Source organism: Vulpes lagopus, chromosome 6, assembly GCF_018345385.1.
Source record: "Vulpes lagopus strain Blue_001 chromosome 6, ASM1834538v1, whole genome shotgun sequence".
Taxonomy (NCBI): domain Eukaryota; kingdom Metazoa; phylum Chordata; class Mammalia; order Carnivora; family Canidae; genus Vulpes; species Vulpes lagopus.
The window spans coordinates 2,778,611-2,803,232 of NC_054829.1; the positions used below are offsets into that span (position 1 = coordinate 2,778,611).

The 24,622-nt window shown below is 38.4% G+C and overlaps 1 protein-coding gene across 3 annotated transcripts in view; it reads right to left on the minus strand.

Moving 5' to 3' along the window:
- RCOR1 (REST corepressor 1) overlaps positions 1-24,622 on the minus strand; it is a 124,856-nt gene that overhangs the window by 42,450 nt on the left and 57,784 nt on the right. For all 3 annotated transcript variants that reach the window (XR_005988369.1, XR_005988370.1, XM_041758577.1), the window contains exon 3: positions 5,168-5,251. Coding sequence is in view for 1 of the 3 variants with exons in the window: in XM_041758577.1 (XP_041614511.1) it covers positions 5,168-5,251 (84 nt within the window). In the remaining 2 variants the exon portion in view is untranslated. The remainder of the gene's footprint in view (positions 1-5,167; positions 5,252-24,622) is intronic.

Genomic DNA, 24,622 nt, shown 5'->3' on the forward strand with positions numbered 1-24,622 from the left:
GAGGGAGAAGCAGGCTCCATGCAGAAAGCCCGACGTGGAATTCGATCCCGGGTCTCCAGGATCACGCCCTGGGCCGAAGGCAGAGGCACCAAACCGCTGAGCCACCCAGGGATCCCCGAAACAGTCTCTTTTAACTACAGAGAACTGATGGTTATCAGTGGAAGGTGGGGGTGGCCGGGGGCAGGGGGAGTTGGGGGAAAACAGGTGATGGAGATTAAGGAGTACACCTGTGATACTGAGCACCAAAAGACTTTAGCATCAAGTGACTAAAATAAAAACTTAAAAAATAAGTAAGTTTAAAAAAGAAAGAAGAACTAAAAGACTTCAAATATCCAGTTATGGGACAAGTAAGTCATGGAAATAAAAGGGACAGCATAAGGAATACAGTCAGTGAGGTACTATAATAGCAATGTATGGTGATAGTTGCAGTGAGCACAGCATAATGTATAGACTTGTCAAATCACTTATCTTGTACACCTGAAAGTAATAACATTGTGTGTCAACTACACTGGAGTTAAAAAAAAAAAAAGACTAAGTTATGGGACATCCATTACTTGTTATTTAAAAACTAGGTAATTGTAAATGTATTGAGGTAGAACAGTCCCATATGTACTGTTAAGAACAAACGGTTTTCAGTTTGCTCCTACTTCATGATAAAAAATTCATATATTTATTAATATGTATAAAAATATTAGGGATGCCTGGGTGGCTCAGTCAGTTAACTGTCTGCCTTCAGGTCAGGTCATGGTTCTAGGGTCCTGGGATGGAGTCCCACATTGGGCTCCCTGATCAGCAGGGAGTCTGCTTCTTCCTCTGCCCCTCCCCCTGCTTGTGCTCTTGCACTCTCTCTCAAATAAACAAAAAAGTCTATTAAAAATTTAGAAAAAAGCACACATACACAGTGACTATGAGAGAATAATTATCTACATTATACATTCTGTATTATGTGAAATTTTTACAACAGCATTTATTTTAATGACCAGAAAATAATTCTGTAAACTTGCAATAACCCTAAGAGGCAGAGCTCTAAATAGCTACTCTCCTGAGAAGAAAGAAACCAACCCAAGAAACATCAGGGATCTACAGATGTCTTTACATGAGGGATACCTGCTTAGCAATCTGTACATATTCCAAATTTCCTATTTCTATGTAGAGTCAGAATCAATGTTGAACAACCAAGACTTTCCATCCTTTGAAAATAAAGAATGGCAAGAAGACAAGACTTCTTTTTGCCCATATACTGTGGGAAAGGGAGTTGAGGGGGAAATGACTGGTGTGCAAATGGAAAAAAAAAAAACAAAACTGTGTACGCCTGTCTGCATTCACGGTACAATCACATTTTAAGGCCTAAGTATCATTAGACTACTAGCCAAGAACTACATGATTCCCAAAGCTCCACAAATAGGAGATGACTAGAGGAACCTAACACATCAGGGCACCACATTATGTTTACATCCTCACCCCTGAGCAGTTAGGCAAGTTCCTGTTAACCAACATTCCATTCTTAGAGTTTTATCTTAAGAAAATACTAAAAACACAATAAAAACAAAAAATGGAAGAGGACAAAGCTCTATGATTCAGTTTTTCTCTATAGCTTTCTTTTACAACAGCCAACAAGTCAGAAATAACATAAACTTTTAATAGAAGATTAGTCTCTTGCACTGCTGGTGGGAATGTGAACTGACACAGCCACTCTGGAAAACTCTGTGGAGGTTCCTCAAAGAGTTAAAAATAGAACTGCCCTACGACCCAGCAATTGCACTGCTGAGGATCTACCCCAAAGATACAGATGCAGTGAAATGGCAGGACACCTGCACCACAATGTTTATAGCAGCAGTGTCCACAATAGCTAAACTGTGGAAGGAGCCTTGGTATCCACCGAAAGATGAATGGATAGAGAAGATGTGGTCTATATATACAACGGAATATTACTCAGCCATCAGAAATAACAAATACCCACCATTTGCTTCAACGTGGATGGAACTGGAGGGTATTATGCTGAGTGAAGTCAATCGGAGAAGGACAAACATATATGGTCTCATTTGGGGAATATAAAAAGGAGAAAATGAGTGGCAAGTTTCAGTGAGGGAGACAGAACATGAGAGACTCCTAACTCTGAGAAACGAAAAAGGGGTAGTAGAAGGGGAGGTGGGTGGGGGGATGGGATGACTGGGTGACAGGCACTGAGGGGGGGCACTTGACGGCACGAGCACTGGGTATCATGCTATATGTTGGCAAATCGAACTCCAATATAAATATATATATATATATATATATATATATATATATATATATATATATATACAAAAAAACACAAGAAAAAATAATAGAAGAAGATTAAATATATGGATCTACCTATATGATGATGCAATAGTACATGGTTATTTAACAATGTGGGAGATGCTTAGGTTAATATTCTGAAAAACAATACACAGACATATACGTACCCACATCATCGCACTTATATAAATATGCACACAAGAGGGAAAAAAGAGGACCGGGAAAAATCCCAAAACGTTCAACAAGTTATCTCTGGGTAATAGAATAATCTGTGGATTGGTCCTTCTTTATAATTTCCTGTGTCTTCTGAACTCTCGACAATCTAGAAATGTTACTTGTATATTGATTTTAAAAGTTTAAAGCTTTAAAGGCTTACATTAAAACTGCAAATGTATTTTGGGCAATACCATTATTTTAAAATCAACTAACTTTTGGGATGCCTGGGTGGCTCAGCAGTTGAGCGTCTGCCTTAGGCTCAGGGCATGATCCCAGGTTCTGGGGATCGAGTCCCACTTCGGGCTCCCTGCAAGGAGCCTGCTTTCTCCCTCTACCTATGTCTCTGTCTCTCTCTCTCTCTCTCTCACTGTGTCTCTCATGAATAAATAAATAAAACCTTAAAAATTAAAAAATAAAAATCAATTAACTTTTCATAGTCTCTTTTCTTCTAGGTCTAGGAAAAATAAGAAAATATCAAAAAATTAAATTCTGACTGTACAGATGTCACAGGTAATACAATCACAAGGATTGTGACAGATTCTGAACTGTAGGAACAGAAGGATCATGGCAGAGATATAGAACACTGAGCGTTAATGAGCTCTCCCAAAGCATGAGCCAGGGTGAAACCAGCACACCTGCAAACTGCTACTGGCTTGACCACTATCTGTGTCAGATTCACAAACCACTCTGAACTGTGGAATGCCATCTGTGAAATGGGGACAAAACTTCCTACTGGGTTACTGTAAAGAATGAATGCATTTAGTGCAGTCCTTGGCATAAGGATTCTGAAAATTCTGTTCTGAAACCTAAACATCAAACCATCTGAAAAACACTTGAAACAACTTAATTTGGACTGAGATGGTAAAGGGGATGGGATGACTGACCATCTGAAAGACTCCTTTGAAAGCAAACTTATCTAGTAGAGTTCAGGAAAGTAAAGCTTTAAAAATTAGAGGGAGACAGATTTTCAGCTTTCTGTTAAAAAGAACAGGTTAAAAGAAGGAAGATTGGTTTTATAAGTTAATGCAAGTACTCGAAGGGGAAATAAACAAACAGAAAATACTTAAAAGGTCTTTCTCAGTAAAGACATCAGAAATGCCAATGCACTTCCTTCTGCTATTCTGTTCTTCATTATAAACTCATTAAGTAGCAGCCTGATAGAGGCAAAATTAAGATACTCTTAAAATCAGATTAGACTGAGATTATTTTATTACTGCTAAATTCACCGTATTAAGAGTAGCTGCATTTCCCATGTTCCATGGAGGGGACTATATAAAAGGAAAAAAAAAGAAAAAGAAAAAGAAAGAAGAAAAAAGAATCCTTCTTAGTCAAAATTAAACATGTTTCTTTAACATATAAGCTCGTGATAACATGGATATTGAATATACAAGGAGAACATTTAATATGTGTACTCTCTCCCATCAACACCTATTTTAATACTAGAAAACACACATTGGGAAATCCTGATCAAAGCCTAGAAATCTGACCCTTCACTCACATTTCTTGATAACATTTACCACTGGTGGCTTTAAGCCCTATCCCATTTCAGAGCATTAATTCTTAACCTGTTTTTATCAAAAACCCCTTTGAAAATCCAACATCTTTTTCTCCAGAAAAATAAACATACACCAAAAAAACACTTTGCATGTGACTTCCAAGTTCACAAATCCCCATAAATTCCATCCATGAGCCCCCACTGAAAAATTCTCCAAAAGGGGATTTAGTTTTTCTTCTTTAAGTTAAGAAGAAAATAAAAACTTTGAAAACGTCAAAGACTTTCTGATACATCTGATACAAAATTAAATTTGCTGCTATTATTTGAGCAGAAGGGACAGAAAAGCTGAAAAAGCAAATTCAGACATACCATTAATATTACTAATAGCTATAGGACCTTCTATGCCCCAAAAGTAAGATCCAAAGTAGCTCAGGGTATTCATCCTAATACAATTTTAAACTCATAAAATAGTCAATTCAGAAGTTCTCCTTCTAGCTAGGCTGAAGTCTTACAATATAAAGCCTGTTTTCCAATAATATGCATTTGCCCTTTGTAACCCTTCAAATTAGAAATTTATAAATCTGTAAATTCCCAGCTGAGGGAGCTTTACACTGTATGATACTTTTCTTTGCACTTTAAGATTTTCCTCCTACTTATTCCAGTATTAGCTTATACAGCATTTTGAAGGAAAGATTATGAAACCACTGGTTAAGAATCTTTTTAAGTCCTAGATGAAATCAGAGGGAGACAAACTATAAGAGACTCTTAATCATAGGCAACAAACTGAGGGCTGCTGGAGGGGAGGTGGATGGGGGGGGATAGGTAACTGGGTGATGGGCATTAAGGAGGGCACATGATGTGATGAGCAGCTGTTATATGCAGCTGATGAATCACTGAACTCTACCTCTGAAACCAATAATACATTATACAATAGTTAACTGAATTTATTTATTTTTTTTCTCCCCCCCCAGTTAACTGAATTTAGATAAAATTTTTAAAAATAATAAAGTGGAAAAAAAATTTAAGTCCTTATGACAGGCCAGTAAAGAAAATATTAATATTTAATTTTAAAATGTAAAAAAATATAACATGTATAAGGACTTTTAGCTACAAAAGTGACTTTAAAACTCTGTATTAAGTAAGAAAGGGGGAAAATAAAAGTGCTTTAAAACTTACGTTTTGCTTCTGATAGATTCTGATTAGGTGACCAGACCAGCATGCCAAGATTGTCTCGTTCTTGACTGCGTCTTGCTAGTTTGGCTTGGGAGAAATAAATAAGAAATTTTTTATTATAATTTAACAGACATAATAAACAATGATTAACAGCACCACTCTGGTCTTTTAATCTTCAGAACATGGTGACATACATCACCCACCCTTTACTGAAATCTGCCCCTATGGAACCTGCACACTTACCATCAAAAGGGTGAGGGTGGCCCTAGAGTCTGCCAAAATGTATCTACTTGTAAGACTTTTACTTACTAACAAACAGGTTTATTATTCTCATATGCTAGGAAAGGAAAAGAAACCAGTCATTTAGTAAAAGAAGACAGAGTCAGGACTGAAGTGCCCAGTGGTTTAAGCACTATATACTACTAGGACATTCTGCTTTCAGACATGGGACATCCAAAGAAGTTTCAAAGATTCTTTTAAAATATGTATTCTTCATGTGTGCTTTATGTTACCTTTATCCCTCTCTGCCAGAATAACTTTTTGGGGGACTTGACAACAGAAACCCAAAGGTTCTTTTAACAATTTTATTAAACAATAACCACTAAAAATACTTAATCTGAATGCAAACTTCTTAAATGCATTCAAATTCTTAAAAATCTATGATACAAAATAGCAGGCAAAAGGTTTACAAGTGGCAGGTGTTGAGCTGACATGTATAACTGGATTAACCACAAGCAACAGTCATATACTACATTAAAATGTTATTTTCAAAAGGTACGAAGGATTTAAGACAGAAGAGGCTCACTAAAAGCCTGTACACTGGTTAGGCCCAAACTCATTCATTGAAAGGTATTCTTGCTTTTGTTTTTTCTTTTTCCCTTTTTAAATATTTTATTTGAGAGAGAGAGCATGTGAGCACATGAGCAGAGAAGCGCTGGGGCACAGGCAAAGGGAGAAGCAGACTCCAGGCTACACAGGGAGCCCAACACAGGGGACCATCCCAAGACCCCTGAGACCTTTGTTTTTTATTTAAATAAATTCCTCTGAGCATGTGAAAGTTAGATTCCACTCTAGAAAAAAAAAATCCCAACAAAATATAAACACATGTCCATACACACGTGCACTTGCAAACACCAAGATAAACATACTTTCAGAAAATTCATAAAGCCTGGTTTAAGAATTCCTACTTTTATGAAATGCAAGATCTGTAATCTTTATCAATGTGTTCCCAGATTTTTTAAAGAAAGAATTTCTATACTTTTGGCAAAATCTAGGGGGCAGTTACTTTAAAGAAAAATAATGGGATAGTGGAAGGGAAAGACCCAAAGTGTGGGACACTGTGAATCAGGCAAGGTGGGAATAGGGTGTAAAGGATGGAGAGACTGGAACAGAACAAAAAAGATACTCCCATCTACCCTTCAGCAACACATTATATATAGCTCTTTCATTTTTTGTGTGTATTTTTTTATTGGAGTTCTATTTGCCAAATATAGTATAACACACCCAGTGCTCACCCCGTCAAGTGCCCCCCTCAGTGTTTGTCACCCAGTCACCCCATCCACTACCCTTTGTTCTTTTCCCAGAGTTAGGAGTCTCTCATGTTCTATCATCCTCTCTGATTTTCCCCACTCATTTTCTCTCCTTTCCCCTATAATCCCTTTCACTATTTTTTATATTCCCCGTATGAGTGAAACCATATAATGTTTGTCCTTCTTCGACTGACTTACTTCATTCAGCATAATACCCTCCAGTTCCATCCACGTTGAAGCAAATGGTAGGGTTTCCTTGTTTCTAATAGCTGAGTAATATTCCATTGTTATATGGCTCTTTCAGAACAATGTTACTGCCACATATAATCTAAAAGTAAAATTAACTAACAAAGAGGTGGGGGGGGGGAACCCCATATGGAATACAACCTTGTGGCACCTTCAAGTTAAAAATCAAAAGTCAAGGGATGCCTGGGTGGCTCAGCGGTTAAGCGTCTGCCTTCGGCCCAGGGAGTGATCCCAGCATCTGGGATCAAATCCCACACCAGTCTCCCTTCGAGGAGCCTGCTTCTCCCTCTGCCTGTGTCTCTGCCTCTCTCTGTGTGTGAATGAATGAATAATGTGAATGAATAAATAAATAAATAAATTTTTAAAAATCAAAAGTCAAAGCAAATAAAGGGAAGCCACATTGAAAAGGGTGATTTAAAAATGTCTTATTCACAGATCACATGATCATCTGTGTAGAAAATCTACAAAAAGTGGGGCGCCTGGGTGGCTCAGAGGTTGAGCACCTGCCCCTGGCTCAGGGCGGGATCCCGCGGTCTCGGGATCAAATCCCACGTTGGGCTCCTTGCCTGGAGCCTGCTTCTCCCTCTGCCTATGTCTCTGCCTCTCTCTCTCTGTCTTTCATGAATAAATAAATAAAATCTTAAAAAAGAAAGAAAGAAAGAAAATCAACAAAAAGTTACTAGAACAGATGAGTTTAGCAAAGTTGCAGGAAACAAGATCAATAGTAAAAAAAAAATCAAAACAATTCAAAAAATGAAAATTAAAGAATACCTCTTTCAGAAGTTAATAAAGTTAATAAAAATCAAAACTAAAGAATATCCCTTTCATATTCCTATTCCCTTAATGATCTGGTACAACATATACACCAAAAACTATAAGACATCCTGAGAAAAACTAAAAAAGATCTAAATAAATGGAAAGACATACCATGTAAATGGATCAAAAGACACAATATTATTAAGATAACATTCTCTTCAAATTGCTCTACAGATTTTTTTTTAAAGATTTTATTTATTTCTTCATGAGAGACACAGAAAGAGAGAGGCAGAGACACAGGCAGAGGGAGAAGCAGGCTCCATGCAGGGAGCCCAACGCGGAACTCGATCCTGGGACTCCAGGATTATACCCTGAGCGAAGGCAGGCACTTAACCAGTGAACCACCAGGTGCCCCTGCTCTACAGATTTAATGCAATCCTAATCAAAATCCCAGCCTGTTTTTTTGTAGGAACTGAAAAACATTCTAAAAATCACACAGTAGCACAAAGTACCTAAAGAGCCAAAACAACTTTGAAAAGGAACAAAAGTGGAAGATCTACCTAAATCAAAACTAAATACAAAGATTCAGTAATTAAGACAGTGTTGTACTGTCACACAGGGAAATAAGTTAATATAATGGAGTCCAAAAACAGAACCACACATACAAGATCAACTGATTTTCCACAAAGGCACAAAGGCACAATTCAATGGAGAAAAAGAATCTTTTCAATGAAAGATGCTGGAACAAATGGATATTCAAATTAAAAATAATTACCATGAATCCATACCTTACATACAAAATATACAAAAAATAAATCAAAACTGATGATGGAACTGAATGAAAAGCAGAAGTTATAAAACTGCTAGAGGAAAACATGAAAATACCTTTTTGGGGGTGCCTGTGTGGCTCAGTTGGTTAAGCATCTGAACTCTTGATTTCCACTCAGTCATGATCTCGGAGTTATGACATCAAGCCCTGTGTGGGTGTCGGTGTTTAAGGGGGGCCTGCTTGAGATTCTCTCTCCCACTGCTCCCCCCCCCCCAATAAGAATAAGTAAATCTGGGACGCCTGAGTGGCTCAGCAGTCGAGCATCTGCCTTTGGCTCAAGGTGCGATCCCAAGATCCAGGATCGAGTTCCACACTCCCTGCAAGGAAAGGAGCCTGTTTCTCCCTCTGCCTAGGTCTCTGCCTCTCTCTTTCTGTGTCTCTCATGAATAAATAAATCTTTTTTAAAAAATAAGTAAATCTTAAAAAAAAAAAAAGGCCTTTTTGAACTTAGGTTGAAAAAGATCTTAGATAAAATACCAAAAGCACAATCTATAAAAGAAAAAAATCCAGAAATTGGACTTCATCCAAAGTAAGAACTTCCACTCTTCAAATGATCCTTTTAAGGAAATGAAAAGCCAAGCCCAAAACTAAGAAAATAATTACAAATCACACATCTGATAAAGCCTTGTATCCAGAATCTATAAAGAATCCTCAAAACTCAACATTAAGAAATAACCATATTGTTTAAAAAAAAGGGCAAAAAATTTGAATAAACATGCCTCCAAAGAAGGTATAAGGACAGCAAATAAGCACACAGAATTGAAAGCTATTCAAAATCATTAGTCACTAGAGAAAGGCAAATTAAAAACTTTCAAGATACCAAAACAAATCTATTAAGAGTATCAAATTAAGAAGACAGGCAATACCATGGTTTGGCAATAATGTGGTGGGCCTAGAACTCTAGTGCCCTACTGGCTAGAATGTAAAATGGTACCATCACTTGGTGGTGTTATGGGATAAGTCTGGCAATTTCTTAAAATTGTGTTATACTACTCAATGGAATAAATTTTTCTAAGCAACTTTTCCTTAAAAAAAAAAAAGGAACTATTTAAGCAGAAATGAGTCTCAAAGTAATTATGCTGAATAAAAGAATTACAAATAAAAGGAAAGAATTCTGTAATGCTGGACAGGATTTGATGGTAACAGTACAAACTCATAGTTTTCAATGTCCACTAGGAGGGCCGTGATGCAACCCAGCAAAAATGAGCACATCTAGCTCCCAGATCTTGATTCTAAACATGTTCTCTTATAAAAGAAATTAGGACTCCTTTAGAGGAATGGTTGATGCCAGGACCAGGACAGGAAATGGACAACAGGACTCTGGAATATCTTGTTATGCCAGAAGGTAATAAAGTGTTCAAAGAATGATGAGATCTGTCTCCAACTGGCCAAATCTAGAACAACATAAACAAAAACATAAATGACAGCAATAAAATAACAGTCTGCAAGTCCATATTGATATTAAACAAAAGGACAAATAGATTAAAAGGGGAAGTAAAATGAGGCCAGAACAGTCAGGTCAAAGTTGGAAGCTGCATACCCCTCTTGGTTAAGTCTTAACTGTTTAAAGGAACAGTACTCAAGACCCTGTGGTATGGGCAAAGAAAACAGATCCACAAACCAATGGAACAGGAGACAGTCCAGAAACAGACATATAAACATAGTCAACTGATTTGTAACAGAGGTGCAAAAGCAATTCAATAGAGAAAGGATTTAATTCAATACCCTTTCAACAAAGTGGATTTTCATGACTGGATCTCCATTTGCAAAAAACAAAACAAAAAAAACAAACAAACAAAAAAAAAAGAGTGAACCTCAACCTATATACCTCACACCTGCAAGGAGCCTGGATCTCATATATAAAAGTAAAACCTAACCTAAAGTAAAAATTTAAGGAAAAAAATGAGAAAATCTTCATGAACTTGGTTTAGGAAAAGAGTTCTCAGATATGACACCTGAAGTGCAACCTATAAAAGTTTAAAAAGGGGGCAGCTGGGTGGCTCAGCAGATTAAGTGTTGCCTTCGGCTCAGTTAATGATCCTGGGGTCCTGCGATCAAGGCCCACATTACAGAGAGTCTGTTTGTCCCTCTCCCTCTCCCCCCATGATGCCTATGCTCTTTCTAAAAAAATAAATAAATAAAATATAAATAAATAAATAAATAAATAAAATCTTAAATGTTAAACTGAGCTTAATCAAAACCTTGAAACTTTTGTTTTACAAAAGAAACTGTTAAGAGACCCTGTAGATTCTGAGAAAACAAAGGACTTGTATCCAGAATGTAAAGAACTTCAAAAAGTACAAAAAGAAAATACCCCAATTTTAAAAAATGGTCAAAAGATCTGAACAACTACTTCACCAAATATATAGAGGGCATGTAAGCACATGAAAAGATGCTGAAGATCATTAACCATCAGGGAAATGCAAATCACAGCCATAATGAGAAATCAATACATACTATTAGAACATCTAAAATAAAAGAAATAGGAGTGCTTGGGTGACTCATTGGTCTGACTCTCAATTTCAGCTCAGGTCATGATCTCAGGGTTGTGAGATCCAGCCCTTTATCAGGCTCCTTGCTGAGCATGAAGCCTGCTCAGGATTCTCTCTCCCTCTGCCTCTCTCCTACTCTCTGCTCAAGCACCCTCCCTCTACCTCTCAAAGAAAGAGAAGAGAAAAAGAAAAGAAAAGGGGGACTCCTGGGTGGCTCAGCAGTTGAGCATCTGCCTTCAGCCCAAGGCATGATCCTGGAGTCTTGGGATCGAGTTCTGCATGGGGCTCCCTGCATGGAGCCTGCTTCTCCCACTGCCTCTCTCTCTGTCTCTCATGAATAAATAAAATCTTTTTTTTTTTAAACATTTTATTTTTTTTTTAATTTTTATTTTATGATAGTCACAGAGAGAGAGAGAGAGAGGCAGAGACACAGGCAGAGGGAGAAGCAGGCTCCATGCACCGGGAGCCCGATGTGGGATTTGATCCCGGGTCTCCAGGATCGCGCCCTGGGCCAAAGGCAGGCGCCAAACCGCTGCACCACCCAGGGATCCCTAAATAAAATCTTAAAAAAAAAAAAAAAAGAAAGAAAAGAAAAGAGAGGGAAATGGAAAATACCAAGCACTGGCAAGAATGAGGAATATCTAAAATTTTCATATAGTGCTAATATAAATGCAAAATAAAATGATCACTCAGGTAAAGTTTTAGTTTTTATAAAGATACAATATTTCATTTTATTTTTTTAAAGATTTTATTTATTTTTTCATGAGAGACACACACAGAGGGGGGGGAGGGCAGAGACACAGGTAGAGGGAGAAGCAGGCCCCATGCAGGGAGCCCAACATGGGACTCGATCCCGGGTGTCCAGGATCACACCCCAGGCTGCAGGCGGCGCCAAAACCACTGTGCCACCGGGGCTGCCCAAGATACAGTATTTTAAAAATGACTCAATAATCATACTTAGATATATACCCTACAGAATCGGCATGTTCACATTAAAACTTGCACACAATATTTATAACAGCTTTACTTACAATTGCTGAAAACTGAGGGGGAAAAATGCAAATGTCCTTCAAGAAATAAATGGATAAACTGTGGAGCATCCATACATTAGAGTATTACACAGCAATAAAAATAAGTGAACTATGGCTACATGGCCATATCTCCAATGCATCATCATACTCAGTGAAAGAAGCAAGTTTCCAGGGGTGCCTACGTGGCTCAGTTGGTTAAGCATCTGCCTTTGGCTCAGGTCACGATCCCAGAGTCCTGGGATGGAGCCCTGCATCAGATCTTTGCTCAGTGGGGAATCTGCTTCTCCCTCTCCCTCTGCTCCTTCCCCTGCTCATTTCTCTTAAAATAACTAAATATATAATCTTAAAATAATAAGGGAAATATATTCACAGTACTGTAAATAAATCCTCATATAAGTGGACAGCTGTACAGCTTAAACCTGTGCTGTTAAGGAGTCAACTGCATAGTTATATGGAGCATATCCATATGATAGAATATTGGGCTGCCATAAAAAATAATTTGTTTTTTTTTAAGATTTTATTTATTTATTCATGAAAGACAGAGAAAGCCAGAGACATAGGCAGAAGGAGAAACAGGCTCCCTGTGGGGAGCCCCCAATGGGGGACTCAATCCCAGGACCCCAGGATTACATCCTGAGCCAAAGGCAGACACTCAACTGCTGAGCCACCCAAGGGCTCTAAGAATTTGGTATTAATCCATGCTCGGTTTTGGATGAAATCTGAAAACATTATGCTAAGTGAAAGCAGCCAGTCACAAAAAAAAAACATACTGTGTAATTCTACTCATGCGAAATGTCCAGAAAAGGCAACTCTATAGATCGTTGCTTGCTAGAAGGTATGAGATATTTGGGAGAGATGGGGAGTAACTGCTAATAGATATAGGGTTTCTTTGTGGGATGAGGAGAAAGGTCTAAAATTGACTGTAGTGATGCTGCACAACTCTGGGAATATACTGAAAACCACTGAATTGTACATTTTAAACAAGTGAATTATACGTTTTGTGAAATAAAGCTGTTATAAAAAGCAAATGAGAATCCGTGTTTTAACTGCTTTTAGCATAGGTACTTTGTGAATAAATGAACTAAAAAGCAGTTGGTTAAGGGTCCAACTCTTTAAAAAAAAAATTTTTTTTTTTAAAAAGGGTCCAACTTTTGGTTTCAGCTCAGGTCATGATCTCAGAGTCATGGGATCCAGGCCCTCTTCAACTCGGAGTCTGCTTAGGATTCTCTCTCTTTCTCTCCCTCTGACCCTCCCTCTGCTTGCACACACACACTCTCCCTCTAATAAGTAATCTTAAAAAAATAATCAAAAGCAAAACTACAAACTGCAGATAAGGAATAATACTAGGAAAGAAGTGGGGCACTAGAGGGGCACCTGGGTAGCTCAGTTAGTTAAGCACCTGTCTTTGGCTCAGGTTATGATCTCCATCCTGGGATAGAGCCCTGCATCAGGCTCTTTGCTCAGTGGGAAGTCGTCTTCTCCCTCTTCCTCTGCTTCTCTCCCTGCTCATACTCTCTCAAGTAATTAAAATCTTAAAAAAAAAAAAAAAAAAACCTTAAAAAATAAAAAAAGAAGTGGGGCACTAGATTGGGAGGAAAAAAATGTGTATATACTTCCTTTTTGTTTGGATTTTTCATCATAAAGATGCATTCCAATAGTATGTCTGCAATTACATATTCTCTTAAAGAAAAACATTAAGAATATTCATTTAAAATCTGTGAACAATCATTTCATAATGTTAATTTTAATTCTTGTGTTCTCTTTTCCTAAAAACGGGAAGAGTACACATTTCTTACAAAAAGTAAATACATCTTCAGAATTAGAGAACTCTGAACTTTAACAGGGACATCCACTCTAATGGAAATAAAGAATACACTATCACACTCAGTTTCAGTAAAACAAACAAACAATAAAATTTACTTGTTTTTGTTTGACTGGTGTGAGGGATTTTTTTTAGTTCCAATGAATTTGATCTAACTTTTACTATTTTATAGTAGATATGAGACATATTACCACAGATCTAGAGCCTCAGAACAGGTAAGCAACAAAAAATCATGTTTAAAAACCTATCACTATAAACCAAAACTATCCCCTTTTTTACTCTCCTTAACCTAGCAGGAAGGTTGGGGGAGCAACTTTCCTGGAGGCTTAAGCACTCAGATTGCTATGATAAGACCAACCAAGACAATCTCAAATTCAAATTCAAAGATGACAAATACTTGGAAAAAAAAAACATACTATTACTGTGAGAGTTTGCAGATACTGTAATTAAAAAATACAGAATCATATATGAAATGTTTGAAGAGAATTTGGCATGGATGAGCAACAAAACATCACCAAAAATTACCAGAAAGATTTGAAAAAGAACCGGCTGGTACTTTAAAAAAAAGAAAAATCATCCTAACAAAAAAATAAAGTGCCAGGGTAGATGCAGTTGAAAAGCTGCAAAATCTAAAATATTATTCATAATACAACACAGAGATAAGAACATAAATATAAGAGATAGGTTAAGAGCTGTGGAGGATGGAAAAAAGATTAACCTACGTCTAATCAAGGTCTTAGAAAAAGAATACAGATTTGAGGAGGCAGTATTTGAATCAATAAAACCGATAATTTCTAGATATGATGAAAGACAGGAATTCACAGACATAGGAAGTATGTCCACTGAGTAGGATTAAAAAAAAAAAAACACCTAGGTCTCATTATGGTAAATTTGAGATATTTCACAGACAAAAAGAGTAATCTTAAAAATTGTCTGAGACAATTCCTTATGAAGTTGGGCTTAAAAAGCACCTTACTACCTAGCAGTTCAATTTCTTTATATGTACTCAAGAGAAATATTTATCCACAAAATATTTATCCACAAAAAGAATAGCAGCCTCATTCATAATAGACAAAACTATAAACAATCCGTGTCCATCAACAGATTAAGAACAAAGGTACAATCATACAAAGGAATGCTACACAGACACAGAAAAACAAATTGCTAATACAAGCAAACACATGGATTAATCTCAAAATCAAAAGGAAACAAAGAACAGAAAACCCCAGTAAAGAATATATGCTGCATTAATATGAAATCCATGAACTAAGTGAAACCCATTGTGTGGTGACAGAAATGAGACAGTGGATGGTGGAGGAGGGGTGGTAACTATGTGGAGTGATGGAAATGTTCTTCACCTGGTCTGAGGTGTTAGATAAACATAGTTATATATGATTGTTAAATCTCACTTAAGACATGCATTTTATTGTGGGTCAATTATACCTTAAAAAAAAAAAAAAAAGACCTTTCATAAAAGGTTGGTATAAATGTTAAAAGCCTGAGAGAAAAAGATGACCAAAAATAAAATGACAGTAAATTCCCAAGCACCAGAAGCCAGATATAACAGAACATCTTTAAAGTGGTAAGGGGAAATCTTAAGAATGTATCCTGCAAAACTCTCAGAAATATGGGCAAACTACAAATGTTCTCACATAAACAACTTTGGGAGATTTTTACCTACACTAAAGAATTTGCTCAGGAAATAAAATCCTGAAAGGAAGACTGATACTTAAAACAGAGGGTAAGTAAACAAGATTTTGTAAACACTGCCTATAAAAAATAAAATCATGCCCAATTTAAGGGCTTTTGATAAAAGAACACTAAAATTTTGGAGATAAACAACATGTAACTCAGGGGTAGTGAGTCACAGCTGAACCATCCTAAAGATGAAAGATTAACTTTAGAAGTTAAATTAAGAGTACAGTAAAACTTCAAGAATAGCCATTAAAGTTAGTATATATAAACTTCTAACCCAGTAGAAGACAGAAAAAGGAAAAACTCAACAAAATAAACTGAAGTGTGACAAAAGAAAGTAAAATGACATGACAATTGTAATTTTATATGCCCCTGATTAAAAGCAGCATCAAAATAAACATGGCAAGGGGATCCCTCGCTGGCTCAGCGGTTTAGCGCCTGCCTTCGGCCCAGGGCGTAATCCTGAGGTCCCGGGATTGAGTCCTGCATTGGGCGACCTGCATATGGAGCCTGCTTCTCCCTCTGCCTCTCTTTCTGTGTCTCTCATGAATAAATAAATAAAAACCTTAAAAAAAATAAATATGGCAAAAATTGATGGAAAACGGAAAGTTGACAAGTCACAATACTGGAAGATTAATATATCTGTTGACCATCCAAACAAAAAATAAATGATACACAAGACCTAAGCACAGTGAACAATTTTTATTTATTGGACATACTTTGAAGGATGCATCTAGTGATTAAAGTATAAACATTCTTCTCAAGCAAATTTACAAAGTATCTACAAAATGACTATCTATGTACAAAGCCATATCTAAACACATTTCAAAGAATAGGGAGCATAAACATTATACTGTGTATAAACCACAATGCAATAGAGCCAATAATGAAAAAGATAAACCAAAACTCTTCATACATTCAGATATGATAAAATACTCTTACATAATCTTCGATCAAGGAAGAAACTTTGACCAAAAAAAATTAAAATCACTTAAAACTGAACAGAAGGATGCCTGGGTGGCTCAGCGGTTGAGTGTCTGCCTTTAGCCCACGGCGTGATTGGGATCCTGGGATCAAGTCCCCCACTGGGCTCCCTGCATGGGCCTGCTGCTTCTCCCTCTGCCTGTGTATCGGCCTGTCTCTGTGTCTCTCATGAATAAATAAAATCTTAAAAAAAAAAACCCACAAAAACACAAAAGCTGAACAACAGAATGCTACAAACTTACAGGAACCAATGGAAGAGGTAACTTGCCAAAAATTTATAGCTTTAAGCTCATAATAAATTATAGAGGCTAAAAATTACTTTGCTAAGCATCCAACTTAAGAACATGAAAAGAACAATAAGATAAATCCAAGGAAAGGAAGACAGCAAAGAGCAGAAATTAATGAAACAGAAAACAAAGATACAAAGAGGGGATTATCAAAACCCAAGTTGGTCTCTTAGAAAAAGCTAATAAAATAGGCTAATCTCTGCAGAATTTGAGAAGGTACAAATAATTTTAATCAAAAGTGGATATAATTTCAAGTCCATTGGAGATTAAGGAAAAAAACATTATCAACGACACTCTGCCCAAACTTGAGAATTAAGGCAAAAGGATTATTTTTGTCCAACAGTATAAATGCGTTATCCCCTTTTCTCTTGTAGTGGTTGTAGGACTAGGAGCAACTGTTAAAAAGGCACTGCTCTAGGGGCACCCGGCTGGCTAAGTCCAGGGAGCATGTTGACTCTTGATCTCAGAGTTGTGGGTTTGAGCCCCATATTGGGTATAGATTAATAAATAAACTTATAAAACACACACACACACACACACACACACACACACACACACACACACCCCGAATGGGATTACTCATCAGTAGGAATCAAGCAAATAATAAAGAAATAAAACTTTAAAAACTTGTGAATTCTTGAGGTGCCCAGGTGGCTCATTAAAGCATCCAACTCTTGATTTCTGTTCAGGTCATGCTCTCAGGATCATGGAATCAAGCCCCATGCCAAGGTCTTCGCTCAGTGGGGGGAGTCTGCTTGTCCCTCTCCCTCTGCTACACTCCCACCCTGCTCCTTTTTATTTTATTTTTTTTTAAGATTTTATATATTTGACAGAGAAAGAGAGAACAAACAAGGGGGAATGGCAGGCAGAGCAAGAGAGGAAGCAGCAGGCTCCCCACTGAGCAGAGAGTGCCATGTGGGGCTTTATCCCAGGATCCCAAAATCATGACCAGAGCTGAAGGCAGACACTCAACAGACTGAACCACCCTGATGCCCGTCTCTATCTCTTAAAATAAATAAAATCTTTTTTCAAAAAAATTGGTAAATTCTTGGGCACCCGGGGTGGCTCAGCAGTTTAGCGCCACCTTCAGCCCAGGGTGTGATACTGGAGACCCAAGATTGAGTCCCATATCAGGCTCCCTGCATGGAGCCTGGAGCCTGCTCCTCCTTCTGCCTATGTCTCTGCCTCTCTCTCTCTCTCTCTGTCTCTCTGTCTCTGTCTCTCTCATGAATGAATGAATGAATAAATAAATATCTTTTTAAAATTTTTTAAAAATTGGTAAATTCTTATTCTTTTTTTAAGATCTTTTTATTTATTCATGAGAGACACACAAGAGAGACACAGACATAAGCAGGAGAAGCAGGCTCTCTATGGGGAGCCTGATGCAGGACTCAATCCTAGGACCCCAGGATCACGACCTGAGCCGAATGAAGGCAGATGCTCAACCACTGAGCCACCCAGGCATCCTGGTAAATTCTTAAATGTCCCAACTGGTCATCTATACTTTCAGTATATCCTAAGAAACTATGTACCCATAAATTTAACCTGTGGGTTAAATATAGGCTAGGAATCAAAAATCATTTTGTCACTTCAAAGTTTTGGCTTCAGGGACACCTGGGTGGCTCAGTGCCTGAGTGTCTGCCTTTGGCCCAGGACATGATCCTGGAGTCTCAGGATCAAGTCCCGCATCGGGCTGCCTGCATGCAGCCTGCTTCCCTCTCTGCCTATGTCTCTGCCTCTCTTTCTCTGTGTCTCTCATAAATAAATAAAATCTTTAAAAAAACAAACAAAAAACCAAAGTTTTGGCTTCTGATTTCGGGCATTCAGAAGGAAATGTACATCAATCTGAATGAAGAACATTACTAGTTTATTACTACTATTGCTGTTTTAACATATATACTTACTATGTAGCAGGTGCTATACGTTTTTATATGTTGTTAGCTCATTTGATCCTCCTAACAACCCTATGAAGCAGGTACTATCATTATCATAATTTTACAGATTAGAAAATTAAGGCATAGATAGATGAAGTAGCCTGCCCAAGATCTCACCCGTTAGCAATAGATTCCAGAGCCCATTATGTTAACTATTACATACAAGGCCCACATTTCAGAGACACTGTAAGTTATCAGAAGTATAAACAGATAAAAATCAAAAGCTAGAGTATGGGGTATGCATTTTTCCCCCTCACAGTATTATCCCATTAATTACCCTAACATTTAAGAATTCTCAAGCGACAACAGTTTGTCCTCTATAAATCATATAAGTCCAAACCCATTTTGGTATCTAAATGCTTGTATCTTTCTACGATCAAATGATATGCTTGTCTGTTTGGTTCTCATTTTTAAACGCTAAAAGTTTAAGTTGGAATAAACAGGTCTGTAAGTTTTTATCATGAGCTCTCTGGAATTAAAGTCTAAAGTAAACACAGAAATATTATAAAGCCCTCAAAAATTCAAAATTCATCCAAGTGCTCCTGAATTTGACGAGAAATCTGACAAACCCTACCTCTGCCAGGTGATGAAAGTCATCAACAGCTGGTAAGTTAAACTGACAGTATGAAATCCTTGGTTACAGTTACCAACCTCCAGGTCATCTTAACCCTTCCTCCCCCACTTCCTGCCAGGCTCCTAACCCCAAACCACTGAACTCAATTATGCCTCCTCAACTTTTCTTTTTTCTTTTTTTTTAATTTATGATAGTCACACACAGAGAGAGAGAGAGAGAGAGAGAGAGAGAGGCAGAGACACAGACAGAGGGAGAAGCAGGCTCCATGCACCGGGAGCCCGACGTGGGATTCAATCCCAGGTCTCCAGGATTGCACCCTGGGCCAAAGGCAGGCGCCAAACTGCTGTGCCACCCAGGGATCCCTCCTCAACTTTTCTTAAATCACTCTCCATCCCCACTGCTACTGCCTTAAGTTGAGTTCTTCACCTTTTCTCACCCTGTCTGGAACTCTCCTGGCTAACCAAGACCTCACACATGGACCTATCCTTAAAGCCAGTCTCTCCACTCTGGCTAGAACAATCTTTCTCAATAACAATTCCAATCAAATCATTTCTGATATTTAAAATCCTTTGTTCCTTAAGTGTGGAATGCACATAGTGTCTTCCTCAAAAGACGTTATGGAAGTGGGGGAGAGTAATTAACCTCACAGTGGAAATACCTGACAAATACAATCTCAGCCAGGGGACGAAAATCAACATCGACAGAAATTGAAGCATGTTACTATTACTAGTATGTGTCCTTGATATGTGATGAGAATGGCACTTTACCTCTGGGGTCTTCCTCCCAATACCTTTGGTCTAACCATTAGGACATCAGACAAATCCCCACTGAAGAACGTTTTTTTAAATTCCTGACTAGGGCACCTGGGTGGCTCAGCCAGGGAAGATCTGCCTTTGGCTCAGGTCATGATCCCAGGGTCCTGGGATTGAGGCCCACGTTGGTCATGAGTCATTTGGACTCCCTGCTCAGAGGGAGTCTGCTTCTCCCTCTCCCTCTGCCCCTCCCCCTGCCCACACACACACACACTCTAATAAATAAATACAACGTTTGAAAAAGCAAAATAAAATTTCTGACTAGTATTCCTCAAGACTGCCAACATCACCAAACACAAGGAAAATCTTAATACATTGTCACAGCCAAGAGAGCCTAAGGAGACACGGCAACTAAATGGAATGTGGCATCCTGGATCCTAGACCAGGAAAAGGGCAGTAGGTAAAAACTAAGGCAATCTGAATAAATTATGATTATGGATAATAATAATGAAACAATATTGGTTCATTAATTTTAACAAATGTACCATACTAATGTAAGATAATAATAAAAGGGGAAACAGGGAGCAAGGACATACTCAGGAATTCTCTGTACCATCTTTGTAACTTCTGTAAATCTAAAACTATTCTAAATAAGTTTACTTTGAAAACAAATCCTCCCACAGCTTCCCCACTGTCTTTAGGATAAAACCATAGCATCGTAAGGCCCTACACAATCTGGCCAGCCTTTCTAACCTTATGTCCCGTTCTCATGACTCATCTATCTACACATGGTAATTCTACTGCTGTGCCTTTTTACTTTCCCACGTCTTTTCTCTTACATTTCCTTCTCATAGCAATGTCCTTCACTATCTTTTCCCACCAGCTGACTCTCATTAATCTTTCAAAATAGCCCAAGGATTACCTTCTTTGGAAAGTCTCCTATAACTCTCCCAGGCCAGGTGAGCGGTCCATCCCTGTTCAATACTTCGTAACACCAGGGATGTACTCTCACAGCTCAGACTCTTTTCATTCATGGTCTGCATAAAGAAGATGCTGCAGGGGCGCCTGGGTGGCTCAGTCGGCTAAGCATCTGCCTTTGGCTCAAGTCATGATTCAGGGGTCCTGGGATCAAGCCCCGTGCTGCGCTCCTTAACTCTGCTTTCTCCCTTTCCTTCTGCCTACTGCTCAGCCTACTTGTGTGCTTTCTCTCCCTTTCTCTCTCTCCCTCCCTCTCTGTCAAATAAGTATGCAAAATCTTTAAGAAGAAGAAGACAATGAAAATGACACTGCAAAGGGCCTGACATTGCAAAGGGCCTGACATTGCAAAGGCCACTGGCTCAGCCAGTGGAGCATGCAACTCTTGATCTCAGGATTGTGCGTTTGAACCACACAGCAGAGATTACTTAAAAAGTAAAAAAATCCTTAAAAAAAATTTTTTTAAAGGAAAAACAAAGACACACTGCTGCTGGGCTAAGAAAAAGGGCTCTGTAAGACTCAATTATTATGGTAGCGATTATTATAAGTTACTTTGGGTTCAGAAAGATATCGTTATCATTAACTCTTACTATGTGCCAGTAACTGAGCTAAATAAAGTACTTTACATATCTGTGTGTAAAATACACAAAACAACTTTATGAGGTCAGAACTGTTCTACTCTAGGTTTGAAGAGAGGGGGTTTTTGCATCGAACATAACACTGGCCAGGATCTGAACTCAACATATGAGACTTAAATCCCATGCTGCATCTGAATCCCATCTCAGCCACCTTGTCCCTGAGTGACGAGAAACCGTTTCATCAATCCCTGTTGAAAAATGGATAATAATGCCTTCCTTGTGTCCCGGGTTCTGTGAACATTAAAAAGGGCACATATTAATAAATACCTGGTATCTACTTAATAACAACAATTGTCCTCTTCGGTCTACCCTATTAGACTGAGGTCCTTGAGACCTCTGTGTCTTCACTGTCTAGCACATTTGAGGTGCTTCATAAAAGCTGAGTAAGTTAAAATGCATAAAGTAACAAGTCAGGTGGCAACTCATGGAAAACTTCAGAAAGGGAGCAGCTTATGTTCTATTCCAGATCACCCCAGCAAGTCCAGAATGAAAGGCTGGGCAGCTACACCTGTAGCTCTGACCTCTAGAATACAGCCCTCACCCTCATTTCTTGCTCTTCTCTTTTTACCAGTGCTCCATCTTCTAAGGGTATAAACTCTATCCCCATGGTCAGGCTATCTCATACCTACCATGATTCACAATATTCCAAGCTGACCTCAGAACTAGTTGTTGTTGTTTTAAGATGTTATTTATTTATTCATGAGAGACACAGAGAGATGCAGAGACATAGAGGGAGAAGCAGGCTTTCCACAGGGAGCTTGATGTGGGATTCGATCCCCGGACGGGGATCACGCCCCGAGCCACTGCAGATGCCCAACTGCTGAGCCACTCAGGCATCCCGACCTCACAACTAGTTGTATCAGTGTCCAGTAACCTGAGTCAGCCAATGCCTGAAAAATTTCCCTTTCCTGATTCCCAAGAAGGAAGTTAGATTCTAGTCAAACGTCACTAAAGTAAACTGTCTACACTAACAACTGGATTTCTTTACTCGGTTTATTTTGTCTCACTCTTCTAACCTACAGGTGCCTTGGACTTAGACTCAGTCTTCTCTAAAAAAAATAAAAATACTTTTCTTCAATGCTATCAATTTAACTAGCTCATTGTTTAACACCACAGTAATATATCCTCACCTACAAGGCACCTAAACATCTGCCTTTGGCTCAGGTCATGATCCCAGTGTACGGGGATGGAGTCTAGCACTGGACTCCCTGCTGAGCAGGACAACCTCCCTGCTTTTCCCTCTGTCCCTCCCCACAGTTCATGCTCACTCACACACTCTCTCTCTCAAATAAATATTTTTTTTAAAAACCACCACATATAAACCTTAAACCAAAACAAAGAAGGACAAAACACTTCAGAGACCAATTAATTTCACATGCTCAGGGACCCCTATTTCTTTTAACACTGTGCCACTAATAATGTCACAGAAGCACACCAATCAGAATAGGCAAGACTACACTGGTGTTTCACCACTAGGTACTCCTAGAGGAGAAAAACCCCTCAAGCTTAGGAAATACAGAGACTGGGCAGCCCGGGTGGCCCAACAGTTTAGTGCCGCCTTCGGCCCAGGGTGTGATCCTGGAGACCTGGGATTGAGTCCCACGTTGGGCTCCTGCATGGAGCCTGCTTTTCCCTCTGCCTGTGTCTCTGCCTCTCTCTGTGTGTGTCTCTCATGAATGAATACATAAAACCTTAAAAAAAAAAAGAAAAAGGAAAAGGAAAGGAAAAAGAAAAAGAAACACAGAGACTGGGGAGGTTGACCCCATAACACAACATTCCCAATATCCTCATCACTTTCCATGGTCCAGCAAAAACATCAACTACTTAACTGCCAGCTGAGGATGTATCTTTTGAATTACACACATGTTCTAAGAACTTCCTTATGAAGAACTGAGTTAGGAAAATAGAACATGGAATTCTTTCCAAAAGTTTGGCAGAGCAGGATGTTAGAATTGGGTATAGAAAAAGTAGCCACCAAAAATGTGGACAGATGTGTGCTGTCAATTAGCTCAGACTTTCTGAAGGGTAGTTTGGCAATGTTTACAAAGTTGTTCTTCAAGTACTGGTAAAAATGGCAATAGATTGACAAAAGCTCAAATATCCAACAACAAAGACTTAAAGGTTGGTACAGCTATGTAGTGAAAACGATGCACACATTACAAGTTGTACAAGTACACTTCATGTGAGGAAACAGTGAAATAAAACAGCAGACTATGAAGAAGCACTGCATATTAGAGAATCATCCAACAGAACAATTTGTGTCCCACTGGAATTATGTTTCCATAAACACAACTACATACCTTACGGGGGCCTCCCAGGGCTCCAGTAACCTCTGTGCTCACCTCTAAGCTCCATGGACAGAAGCTGCTCTCTTCCAGTGCTCCACCCAAAGCTTAACACTTAACAAATATAAACTATACTGTTGACTAAATTTTTCATAAAGATAAACTATTGTCTTTTCTCTTTAGTCTTATGAGGTTAGGGGGGTTGAGAGTATAAAGGAAAGCTACTGATGCAGTTTAATGAATAAAGGAATGAATATCTAATCTTCTGGTGGAATAAAAAATAGCACTATGGGTCAAACTTTTTAAAACTTACATAATTATTACTGACTTTTCTAGAATTAATCCAGATTTGTGAGGGTTTGATTAGATTCCAGCCTCCACAATCTCTCTTTACAGTGCTTTATCCCTCTGAAAAACTGTTGTAAATTTCTGGTCCCATGCAGTCTAAAAAGCACTGTTAGTATGACAAATGCAGAGTAGGCAAGATTTCGGACTATAATGACACCAACCTAATCAGACCCAACCAAGAACAGTGTTCAAACAAGCTGCGTTCCAGAAAGCACAAAACCAAATTAAAAATAAGACCTTTTCACTGTGATTTTAAAATAAGAAGCAAGGAATTCCTCCCT